The sequence below is a fragment of the Notechis scutatus genome, chromosome 2 (genome assembly GCF_049901735.1).
Source record: "Notechis scutatus isolate UNSWTSFEM ecotype Mainland chromosome 2, rNotScu1.2, whole genome shotgun sequence".
NCBI classification, from domain to species: domain Eukaryota; kingdom Metazoa; phylum Chordata; class Lepidosauria; order Squamata; family Elapidae; genus Notechis; species Notechis scutatus.
Window position 1 is genome coordinate 21,966,271 of NC_142010.1, and position 12,914 is coordinate 21,979,184.

Consider the following 12,914-nt stretch of genomic DNA (forward strand, 5'->3'; position numbering starts at 1 on the left):
CAAGACTTTCATAGCCAACAAGGAAAACACAAGAAAAAACATATTGGGAAAAGTGTAAGACTATTCAAAGACACATCTAATGTAAATGAACACTATCCAACTCCATCCAAAGGAGAAGATTATATATGCAGAGACAATGGAAAACATTACAATGGGACATTTACTCTTTCTCGAGAAAATGGGATTCTTACATCTCATAAAAGGATCCACACGGGAGAGAAGCCATTTAAATGCATGGTGTGTGGAAAGGGCTTTAGCCAGCAGAGCAACCTTAGCTCCCATAAAAGGATCCACACAGGGGAGAAGCCATATAAATGTATGGAATGTGGAAAGACCTTTACTCAGAGTATTCAGCTTACTTGCCATAAAACAGTCCACACAGGGGAGAGACCATATAAATGCAAAGAATGTGGAAAGAGCTTCAGTCAACCCAGTAGTCTTACTGTTCATAAAAGGATCCACACAGGGGAGAAGCCATATAAATGTATGGAGTGTGGAAAAACCTTTACTTACAGTGGTCATCTTACCTCCCATAAAAAGATCCACACAGGGGAGAAACCATATAAATGCATGGAGTGTGGAAAGACCTTTAGTCGTAACATTCAACTTACTTCCCATAAAAGGATTCACACAGGGGAGAAGCCATATAAATGCTTCGAGTGTGGAAAAGGCTTCTGTGAAAACTGGTCTCTTACTGTTCATAAAAGGATCCACACAGGAGAGAAACCATATAAATGTATGGAGTGTGGAAAGGGCTTCAGCCAACATAGTAATCTTACTTCCCATAAAAGGATCCACACAGGGGAGAAACCATATAAATGCTTGGAGTGCGGAAAGATGTTTATTTATAGTAATCATCTTACTTCTCATAAAAGGATCCACACAGGGGAGAAGCCATATAAATGCATGGAATGTGGAAAGACCTTTACTCATAACACTCTGCTTACTTCCCACAAAAGGATCCACACAGGGGAGAAGCCATATAAATGCTTGGAGTGTGGAAAGGGCTTCAGCCAACATGGCAATCTTACTTCCCATAAAAGGATCCATACTGGGGAAAAACCATTTAAATGTATGGAATGTGGAAAGACATTTACTCATAGCAGTCAACTTATTCCCCATAAAAGGATCCATACTGGGGAGAAGCCATATAAATGTATGGACTGTGGAAAAACCTTTGCTCATAGCATTCAACTTAGTTCCCATAAAAGGATCCATACTGGGGAGAAACCATATAAATGTATGGAGTGTGGAAAGGGCTTCAGCCAACATAGTAGTCTTACTTCCCATAAAAGAATCCACACAGGGGAAAAGCCATTTAAATGTATGGAATGTGGAAAGGGCTTTACTTATAGCAGTCACCTTACTTCCCATAGTTGGATCCACATAGGAGAGAAACCATTTAAATGCATGGAATGTGGAAAGACCTTTATTTATAGCAGTCATCTTACTTCCCATCAAAGGATCCACACAGGGGAGAAGCCATTTAAATGCATAGAGTGTGGAAAGGGTTTCAGCCAATGCAGTAATCTTACTTCCCATAAAAGGATCCACACAGGGGCGAAGCCATATAAATCTCGGGCATGTGGAAAGAGGAAGAGGAACAATGACCTAAAAGAGATACATTAAGGTGAGAATCTTTGTTAATTCTAGATTTAATTGGTTAAATTTACGCATTTCCTATTTATGTATAGGTGGGGAAGGGTTTTTTTGAATTTGACCTTCACAATTGGCAGTCCTAGAGAGATGAATTTACTGATGAAAATAAAAATAATAGGTAGGTACTGTTTTAATTATAAACTTAATTTTTCAAATATTGTCATCTGGAGGTGGCAAATTCTATTGCACATAAAATAGTTTTTTGTTATTTGAGGCAGATATTTCCAAGAATAATTGATGTCAAGATTAAGGAAGGTATTTTTTTTGGTCCACAGATCATACATATCATCAATGGCAATTGAAAATCAGTGGGGCCAGAGAAAATCACCTGGAAATCATTCAGAGATGTCCTTGAGAATTTTCTTGGCAACTTCAGAGCACCAAACTACATTTAGCTGATGGACAAATGTGTTACAGCATACAAGATCATGAAGTGCAACATGTCACTGAAGATGCATTTTCTGCATTCATACTTGGACTTCTCCCTCAGAATTCTAGGTGCAGTCAGTAACAAACATAGCGAAAGGTTTCATCAGAACATTGCCATGATGGAAAATTTGTATCAGGGCAACTAGAATCCATCAATGCTGGCTAAGTAATGTTGTGCAGTGCAGTGAGATGTATCAGACACTTGCAAATGAAAAGCAGAAGCAAAACAATTTTATCCTTATTGAATTCATACAGCATGTCGGAAACATTATTCGATTAAATACATTATAGTCATTAAAAGTTAGTTTCATATTTCTCAAGATGTGAGTATATGTTATAGTTATTTTGAAATCTCTGTTCAGTTTGAAGGGATCTGTCATGATAACCAAAAGGTTTTTCAGGAAGCAAAAGTTTTGAAAAAAATTGTCCAGTGTGACCAGGCTCACATCTACAATGTAGAATCCATCAGTAGGAATGCAAGAAGTCTGGAATCTTTTTCAGTCAAAGATCTCATTACAGGTAGTCCTCAAGTTACAACCACAATGGAAGCCACAATTTATGTTGCGGAGAAATTTGTTAAGCGAGTTTTGCCCATTTTACCACCTTTCTTTCTTAACAGTTAAGTGAATCACTGCAATGATGGGGATGCTGCAATGGTCATAAGTGTGAAAAATGGCCATGTCACTTTTTTAAGCGCTGTTGTAACTTCAAACAGTCACTAAGCGAACTGTTGTAAGTTGAGAACTACCTGAATATGAGAGAATCATTAAATATTATCAGTGTATAGTGTCTGTAGATGTGAAAGATATATGCTGATGATACAGTTCTGTTTGCCAGTAAGCATGAAGACCTTCAGTTACTCAACAGAATCACAGAAATATCTGAAAAATACAGCTTGAAGCTTAACAACTCAAAAACCAAGATCATGGTCATCAGCAAATAACCCATTAATTTGCCACCAAGAACTTCAAAAGGAATACCACTAGAAAAAGTGGAAAGGTTCACGTACCTTGGTTCTAATTTACATGAAAGATGGAACATGACCACTGAAGTAAAAACAAGGATAGAGAAAGCTCGAACAAGTATTCTTCAAAATGAAAAAGGTTTTCTGCAGTCACGACGTAAGCCTGAGATTGAAAATCAGGCTGGTCAGATATTACATGTTTTCTATCCTGCTCTACAGAAAGCCACTTGAAGAGAGACTAGAAGCATTTGAAATGTGAATTTACAGGCGGCTGTTATGTATAAGCTGGGTTGACAAAATTAGAAATGAGGTGATAAGTCGCCTGGGAAAGCCAAGGAAAATCAGCAAAACCATAAAAAAGCGTAAGTTAAAATATTTTGGATATGTGATGTGACACCCAGAAAAATAGGCATCCTTCACTTAACACTCCAAGGAAAGATTGAAGGCAAACGAGGTCCAGGCAGAAGAATAACAACATGGCTTCAAAATCTAAGGGACTGGTTTGGACAAAACTCAACAGCACAGTGGAAAATGGGAGATTGGCGTGCTGTGGTCCATGGGGAGGTAAAGAGCTGGAGACAATTTAACAACATCAACAAAAATATTTTAAACAGACTGATTGGACAGAAGTTGGGCAGATTGTAGTATAACAGAAGGCAGGCTTCAGAAAATGATATATGCTATAAATCAGTGTTTACAACTCAGATTCACAGGTCAATGAATGGTTCCTTAAAATGCCTCTATATAACATTTATTGACTTATCATTTGCTTTTGATACAATAAATACAGGAAAACGATGGGAGATAGCTACTGATCTAGATTACCTACAGAATTTCCGGGAAAAAAAAACTTTTTTTTTTTAAAAAAAAACTTCCCCCAAATTGGGGTTTCCTTTATCCCCATCATATATTATCCAAAAAAAAAAAAAAATAAAAAACCCTCACTCCCCCCCAAAAAAAAAAAAATATTAACTAAAAAAAAAAAAAAAACCCAACCCCAAAACCCCCCCCCCCCCCCCCCCCCCCCCCCACCCACAAACCCCCCCCCCCCCCCCCCCCCCCCCCTCCCCCCCCCCCCCCCCCCCCCCCCTTCCCCCCCCCCCCCCCCCCCCCCCCCCCCCCCCCCCCCCCCCCCCACACCCCCCCCCCCCCCCCCCCCCCCCTCCCCCCCCTCCCCCCCCCCCCCCCCCCCCCCCCCCCCCCCCCCCCCCCCCCCCCCCCCCCCCCCCCCCCCCCCCCCCCCCCCCCCCCCCCCCCCCCCCCCCCTTCCCCCACCCCCCCCCCTCCCCCTTTCCCCCCCCCCCCCCCCCCCCCTCCCCCCCCCCCCCCCCCCCCAACCCCCCCCCCAAAAAAAAAAAAAAAAAAAAAAAAAAAAAAAAAAAAAAAAAAAAATAAAAATTTTTTTTTTTCCCCCTTTTTCTTTTTCCTCTTTCCCCCCCCCCCCCCCCCCCCCCCCCCCTATATATAAATGGATGAAAATACATGCAAATACGGATAAACCAAAATGTCTCCCTAACAAAACATTAAAACTACAAAAGGTGTCCATCACGGCTGTATACTGGCTCCCCTCTTCTTTAATTTTTATATAAACAACGTTTATAATTAACAATGTTAATCCTTTTTATGCCTTATCAACTGAAAGTAGAAAAGTCTTTTTATTACATGCAGACAACATTGTACTCATGTTGATAGTATTAACTTGAAAAAGGAGTAGTAACTTGTAATAAAGGGGGGAAATTTGATCCATTATTGCATTGCAAATTGCATCAGGAACCTAGAACTAGATCAATTATGCCTCTGTCCAACTGAATCAGTCTAGTTTAGAAGAATCTTTTTTTACTATTGACTGATATAGATGAACATGTAACAAAACAATAACAATGCATGATACAAAAGTGCATGTTGACAAAGAGTGCTGTTAAAATTAGAGGGGATGTATTGAACTGATATGGATTGTTGTAATTTTATAGAACTTTGCTAAAGTCAGTGTTGCCAATAAGCATATACTACTACTAAAAAAATAATTGGACTCATCTACAGAGACCTGAGTTAACTGATACGAATGATGAAATATGGAAAGTTATTCAGTCAAAGGTCTCATTATGAGAGAGAATCATCACATACCTATCCATGTATGGTGTGTGAAAGGAGCTGAAAGGATGTAAATTTCCTCTTACGAAAGGAGCCAGAATGACAGGAAGCTCCCAAAATGCACGTACAAAAACTTTTTTTGAGCATTTATATTTTGCCTTTCTATGGTGTGACCAGAGTTAAGAAAAATTTAAATCGGATTTAAATAAAAATTAAATATCAATGGTGTGGTTACTTTTCCAACATATTAAATTTTCTTTCTCTTTAGTTATGTTATAAATTAGTAAAATGCACACAGCAGAGAAGCCATATAAATGTATGGAGTGTGAAAAGAACCTCAGCCACAGTGGTTCCTTTACTTGGCATGAAAGGATCCACACAAAAGAGAAACCATATAAACATACAGATTCTGGAAAACTTCCAGAAGGAGCCATGACCCAATTTCCCATAACATCTATTTGGGTGAGAAGCCATGTAAATTCTAGGTCTAGTTGGTTAAATCTATGCATTTTCTATTTACATAAACTGAACGAGGAAAATAAATTTCTCTTTTAGTTTGACCCTCACAACTGGTAATTTTAACATAAAAGACATAGAGACCAATTATTTCTACATTTAAACTTTGCCTTTTGCCACATTGCTCGAGATGCTCAACTATTCCAAAACTTATTTTGAAATGGAGAGCTATTTTTTTAAAACAAATTTTATTAGTTTTCAAAGACAATACACAAACAAACAAGACATAAAACATAGGAACATAAAACATCTTTTCTAAAATCTGCTTATTGAGTTTTAACAAAACAAATAAAACATTTGAGTACAGCATAGTTCCAAATTATCACATTTCCATACAAACACAATTTAATATGCATATTCATCTTATGTATTCAACTTCATATCTTATTGCTCTTTTTCCAACTTCTCACTATTTCTTCCTTTACTTCTATTCAATTGTATTTCTTTTACCTAAATTTCTATATCTTTTTATTCATTGTACTTATACTTTTATCTGTCTTATTTACAATTTCATATGTTCTCTTCCAATATTCTTCCAAAATTTTATTAATTCTCAATAAACAAACATAGACAAACAAAACACAAGACATAGAAACATAAAACTTCTTTTTGGAAAGCGGCTTAGTCCCGGGTTGTATCTTTTTGTGCAGACATAAATTCAAGTTCATGCTCACTTTGTATACCATTTCATATCTTATTTACCATTCTACATTTTCTATATAGCTTCTCCCCTCTTTTAACTCTCTTAATTCTATTTTATTTGTTTCATCTCAGTTTAAATCATTATGCTTATATCTTTTGTCTGTTCTGTTTCAATTATCTATTATCTTTTCTCATTGACAGAAAATTTCTCCTGTAATCACTGGTTGAAGTATGACGCCTTTATATCTTTCCCCTAAATAACACTTAATATATAATTTCCATTCTGATTCTGCTTAGTACACTCTAAAACTACATACTATATTTTAAAATAAAAAGGAATAATAAATTAATAATATAGCTAAAACAATGATCTATAACAAATTAAACTCTATCTTTAAGTCTTAAACATTTTACACTTTTACAAAACATTTTCCTTTTAATGTTTTATCCCGTTTTATGATCATATAATGTTCCAATTTTTCTAACAATGTTACAAATACAAATACAACAATACAATCTTATGTACTTTTGCAGAATCTCTTTTTAAATTATATTTTTACCCATTATCTCTGAATGAATCCTGTTTCTTTGCATCTTGTTTCAAACCTTTGTAACTTCTCTTCCCTTTTTCCCTTTCTTTCTTTTCCAATCTAGTCTTTTTACCCCCTTGTTTAATCTCCACCCTCTTAATCTCCACCCTTTTCTGTATTCCTCTTTTCTGTTGCTTTCTGACATTATAACGATTTTTCATCCTATTTTTCCCTTTTTTGGTTTTTTTAAGTCTTAATTTCTCCTTTCTCTTTCCCTTCTTTCCCTTTTCTTCCCCAATTAGAGTTGCTTGTTCATTAAAGATGGCTTCTTCTTCATCCCAGTCTCTTTGTTCTTGAAGTTTCTGATAAGTAAAAATCGCCATTTCTAAGAAGTGAAAAACAGATCCAGAAGAGCCCTTTCCGTCTTGTTCCTCTTCTTTTAGCTTTTTATATTCCATTTTCAGATCCTCAACAAGTAGTGCCATTATGAAAGAATTTTAAAACAACCCAGATGTTTTTAGTCTTTCAGATAATAATTTCCAAAGTCCCAAAGTCACCAAGCAATCCAAATACACACAAACTGTTTCATTTAAAAACTTTCTTCTTTTTACACTTTCTCTTCCTGGGGTAACAGTTGCAAAGTTCCAGTTAAAATATATCTTTTGGAAGTCTTGTCACAATTTAGCTTATAAGTTCCAAGCAGTCTCCTCCAGCAGAATCTTAATATTAATTCTTTTCCTCTCCCTTCCCACTTATAGTAAAAAAAGATTTTTTTTCTTTTTTAAATTTCCTTTTTCCCACTGTTTGGAAATCTTTATTGTCCCCTTGGCTTTAATTTAATTACCTGTTAGTGCCAAAGCAGGTTTTTCCGATTTCCATCTGCTATCACCGTAAGGAAGGTGAGGAAAAAAAACAACCTTTCCCTTTTACTTTCATCCGCCGCTTTTCCGTCTTCTTTGAAAGCAATGTATCTTTAATAAAGTTTAAAATCCAGGATATTTAGACGTTCCTTATTGTCCCGGGTCAGCCAGTAACTTTCACCTTAAGCTTCCTCCTGCACAATTCTTATCCGGCTGAAGGCTTCTTTGTGGCGGCCATTGCTGACCGCCGCTCCACCGTCTTCAGAAAAGGGAGTCCAGCCGGCTGGGGAGGGGGGTTGCGATCCCCCCGAAACCCTGCCTGGCTCTCCCCTATCTTAAGCTACCCCTACAGGATAGCTATAGCCTCCAGATCCAGCTGGATCGGGGGCACTTCAGTGGCGAGCGCGGCAGAAACCGCGCACAATCGTGGATTCCTACCGCCGCCAATGCCTTGCAAACCGGAAGCCCTAAATGGAGAGCTATTTTAAAGGCTCAGAAATCTCCCTTATGCTTATGTTAAATGTGTTTCCTTCTAGTTGTTACTGTTTCTCTCCAATATATTTCCCTAAAATTCTGAGGGTTTTTTATGCTAAATGCACCTTAATTGTTTTTCCTATATATATATTTTTTTTGGCCCAAGGGATTCAATAGGAGAGATTTTTAAAAAGTTGAAGAGGTGCTTGTGAAGGCATCATTGAAGTTCCATTTATTTTTACATGTGTGCAATTATGGGAAGAAAGCCTTGGAATGGACAGTGTGGGTTTTTCCTTCTTTTTGTGGTCTTCCCTAGGATTTAAGGTAGCCTGAAGAGCGGTAGACTAGACTTGGTTTCCAATGATAAGAGGAAAATATTGGGGGGAAAACAAGAGAGTGCGTGTTTAAATGTGTTTTGAAGAAGACACAACTGATGGTGAAGCAGAAGCAGACTTGGACTTCACCAAACCAGCAGCAGACTAACGGAAAGGAGAAGCATAGCCCAGCAGCTACACCACTCCAGCAGAGATACTACAGCCAGTCAACAGCAGGTAAAGCAGGAGTGTCAAACTTGCTGCGTCATGTTGCCATCACATGATGTTTCACGATGTTTTTCCCATTCACAGAGCTGGCATGGGTGTGGCCTGCACATGACATATCTGGCCCACGCACCGCCAGTTTGACACTCCTGAGGTAAAGCATCTTTCTTTCTTGGTGGTCTGAACCATTTCTCAAAAGAAGTCCCTCACAGCAATGCTCATCAAAATCGAAATGTGATTGAACAGCTACACCTGCCATTTTGATCTTCACACGTATGTAAAGTGGTCACCCTTGTTTGTGTCCATCCTTCCATTTAGTCAGACAAATATTTTTCATTCCTCAGATGGAAACACCTACACAGGATCACTGGCTGCAGCATAGTTTAGCCCTCAACGTATGACTGAGTTAGGATAAGGCTGCCCACTCAAAACAACTTGATAGGTGAAGAAGAAACCTATTTTGACTCTCCATCGATCATCTGGTATGTTTTATGGGACTCCTTGCTTGGCATGAACCGCAGGAAAATAAGGTGTTTTGATCCTTCTGACACATGTTTGCTGTCATTCATCTCTCTTTGCATCTTTTTGGGAATTTGATTTTTCTTTGAATAGCTTCTTCCCCGGTGTATTGCAGGATACAAACTTTATCCTCAGATACTTTTACCTTCACCTCCAATATGCATACAAACTTGTGCTTCCAGCAGATGTAGTTGAGGTTTTTTTAGGCAGGAGAGCAAACACATGCCTTCTTTCCCATGTCTATGGAGATTCTCAATCATCCAGGTCATGATTGTCCCAAAGATGCTTTTTTCAAGAGACAAGAACCAGAAAGTCCAGTTGCCTCTTGAAAAAAACACCTTTGGGACTTTGCTTCCCATGTTGTTTGCAGCTGAACATTCTCCCTACCAAACTCCTGTGCACTCAGACACAATGAGCAATCAGCTGCTCTCAAGAAACAGTCAACAGCAATGAGTCATTAATCTAAATCCTTCTTCCTCTGAAAGTTTATTTGCCAACATTTCCAAACCCTAAGAGTCTGCAAGTCAAGCACTCTAATTGCACCCCTCCAATAGTTTTTGATTACGATGGCCTAATAAATCACACACATACATATGCACACCACTGGCAAACAACGCAAAATGGTACTCTCAATTTGTATGAGCAGGTATACTTTGAAGTAAGTTCTTTATCAAGTTTTAAGTTGAAAGTTCTCAGAACAAAAAAAAAAAAAAAAAAAAAAAAAAAAAAAAAAAAAAAAAAAAAAAAAAAAAAAAAAAAAAAAAAAAAAAAAAAAAAAAAAAAAAAAAAAAAAAAAAAAAAAACCCCCCACCACACCCCCCAAAAAACAAAAAAAAAAAAAACAAAACACCCCCCCCCCCCCCCCCCCCCCCAAAAAACCCCCCCCCCCCCCCCAAAAAAAAAAAAAAAAAAAAAAAAAAAAAAAAAAAAAAAAAAGAACTTAACAAAGTTTCAGGAAGCCGTTAGAAGAAAGAAGAAGCAGTATTACAATAGTGAAACGAAATTTCTAACAACTTTCAAGGTCTGACGGCTGGGAATGGAACATAGCCACATACCAACCTCTACTTGAAATGTTCGTTTTAAAAAAACATCTTCTTTGAATTCCCTTGGACATGAGGGCCAAGAAGAATCCTAAGGGAACGTACAGTTTGGCTTGGTTGATTTTGGTGCATGGTTTTCAGTTCTGGCATTGGACTACACTTGACTTCTAGTAAGCTATACCTTTCTCAACAAATGGACTTCAGGATCATTTGTACTTAGGAGATGAAGCTGAGGCAAGTCTGACAAGTATGTTGGATAATTGGGACACAAACTTCAACCTCTCATAACTACTATTTCATCCATTCAAATGCTTGAGGAAAGGGAAAATAGTAGAACAAGAAGAATCTGCATAGAAAGTTTTGCAGTAGTTTTATCATTTCTCTCCTCAGTCTACCAGCTCAGGAGGGTGGTTTAATCTTTTGGTCAAAGCTAAATCCAAAAATGTGAGGCAATTCATAGAAATTTGGCATTAAACAAACTTTAACCAAGCTAAATTTATCTCAGATTTACTATTCAATAATAACAATAGCACTTGGACTTGTATACCGCTCCATCTCTAACAACAAATAACAAACCTGAAAAACAATAGAAAATAAACAGCATTTTTGTAAAAAACAAAAAAGGCCTTGTTGTATTATCTAATCCAAGGGTCTTCAAACTTGGCAAGTTTAAGACTTGTGGACTTCAACTCCCAGAATTCCTGAGCTAACATGACTGGAAGAGGAATTCTGGGAGTTGAAGTCCACAAGTCTTAAAGCTGTCAAGCTTGAAGACCCTTGATCTAACCGCATTATCTTTCTCATTAGCTATCTTTGTAGCTAAATTTGCAGTTCTATATTTTATTAAAATGAAACAATGAATCATTAGCAATCAAAGAAAAAGACAGGAGAAGCAATATAGGAAATAAATCAGTTAAACAAGCTATCATTTCAAAGGTCTTTCTGTTGGTAAAAGGAGAAAGGATTCAGCAGAAATGTTTGGGGGAAAAATATTGTTTACCTAGAAAGTCACTTTGTTTGTATTCCTCTCCAGCATTTTTACTGATAATTCTGTGACATGATGCTAATATGCTTTGTGATGTCTCCTTTTGATTCCCATGTTTGTTCCCAGAATAGGAGTAAGGGACAAGGGCCAGCGAGTTTTGTTAACAAGGACATAGTTCAGATGTATACATGTAAATGGCGAGAAAAACGAATCTTGCGAGTTTACCAGATGGATGGCAAAGCTGGTACAGAATCTGGTAGTCCTGCTAGAAAAACTTCAAAACCTCCTCCCAGAGGGGAGCAACAGAAACAGACCGTGAAGTGGGTGTATGGGGTCTCTGACAATGCTTTGAGCTCTAAGCACATAGCGTTTATAAGCAGTATCCTGAACGACTGGGAGCGAGCTTTCTATAATCTTCTCGGCTGTCATTACCACTCTCTGTATGGACTTTCTATCGGAGGCACTGTTGCCCCCGAACCAAACAGTGAGGCAGTTTGTTAAAACGCTCTCAATCGTGCCTCTGTAAAAAGTGGCCAGAACAGAAGGAGAACGATGTGATCTCCTCATCTGAGTATGATGCAGGAAATGCAGGTGCTGGTTTGCACGCTTCACTAAGGATGACCAGCCTGCAAAGAGTAATAGTTATATTTGGTAAAAGAGCATGTATAGGGAGAAATTATACTTTGCAAAGGAAATGTTCATGTCAAAGAATGAAAACAGAGTGATGTACTTTTTAAAGAGGTCTGTTATTAGTTCTTAGAAATTGGATTGAAATTATACAAAATGTCAGCATATTGGGAAAGCAGGCACTTAGTAAACTTTGAATGAATTCCATTCTCCTTTCCTTATTTTTCTGTTCTTTTCTTTTCCAGAAAAAGAAAAAAAAACTGAGCCAGAATTGTGCCATTCAATTGTAGATATCAAAAACCAGACAGGTTTCTACCAATTGACACGTTTGCTGTAAGAAATCAACTATCTCATACTGCAATACTTCATATTACTCATAGATCCTACCCTGTAAATTACCACAGATCAGGTGAGATAAAGGTGTGGGAATGTTTGTAAAATGTGCCTCCAATCCAAAATACGATCTGAATTCCGGAATAAGCATAATTTTTTAAAAAAAAATTGGAAGCATCCTACATCTGTCTCACGTTGGCACAAATGTATCTTGTGCCACCTGAATTTTTTTTTTTTTAAATTATTGTGCTACAACTTTCATGGATAATATTCCAACTTATTTGGTTGCGGACAAAAGCAAATGTTGGGAAGGTATTCACCATATCCCAAAGCAAGGAGAAAGAATGTAAATGGTGAAGTCAGAAGACATATCGTATGCCTTCCAGGACAATAACCTGCAGAATTCTGAGTCTTGGATCTCAGCCAGTAAGTTTCTTACAATTTCCCTGGGATCCTCTTACTAGAGGGATTGATTATGTGCTGCCAAGTCATTAGCATCCACGCTGTGATGGAATCTAGAGTGGAGTAGAGAGGAAAGTAAAAAGTTTTTTTTAACAGAATAACAGACTTAGAAAGGGACCTTGGAGGTCTTATAGTCCAACCTTCTGCTCAAACAGGAGACCCTATGCATTTCAGACAAGTGGCCGTCCAGTCTCTTCTTAAAAGCCTCTAGTGACGGAGCACCCATAACTTCTGAAGGCAAGCG

General features: G+C 38.0%; 1 protein-coding gene across 1 annotated transcript in view; it reads left to right on the forward strand.

Moving 5' to 3' along the window:
* The window catches only part of LOC113429262 (uncharacterized), a 77,485-nt gene extending 73,608 nt beyond the window's left edge, over positions 1–3,877 (forward strand). Inside the window, exons 8-9 of the mRNA XM_087953735.1 lie at positions 176–1,630; positions 1,935–3,877. Of these exons, the coding sequence (XP_087809861.1) occupies positions 176–1,629 (1,454 nt within the window). The 3' untranslated portion in view covers position 1,630; positions 1,935–3,877. The remainder of the gene's footprint in view (positions 1–175; positions 1,631–1,934) is intronic.
* The last annotated feature ends 9,037 nt before the right edge of the window (positions 3,878–12,914 follow it).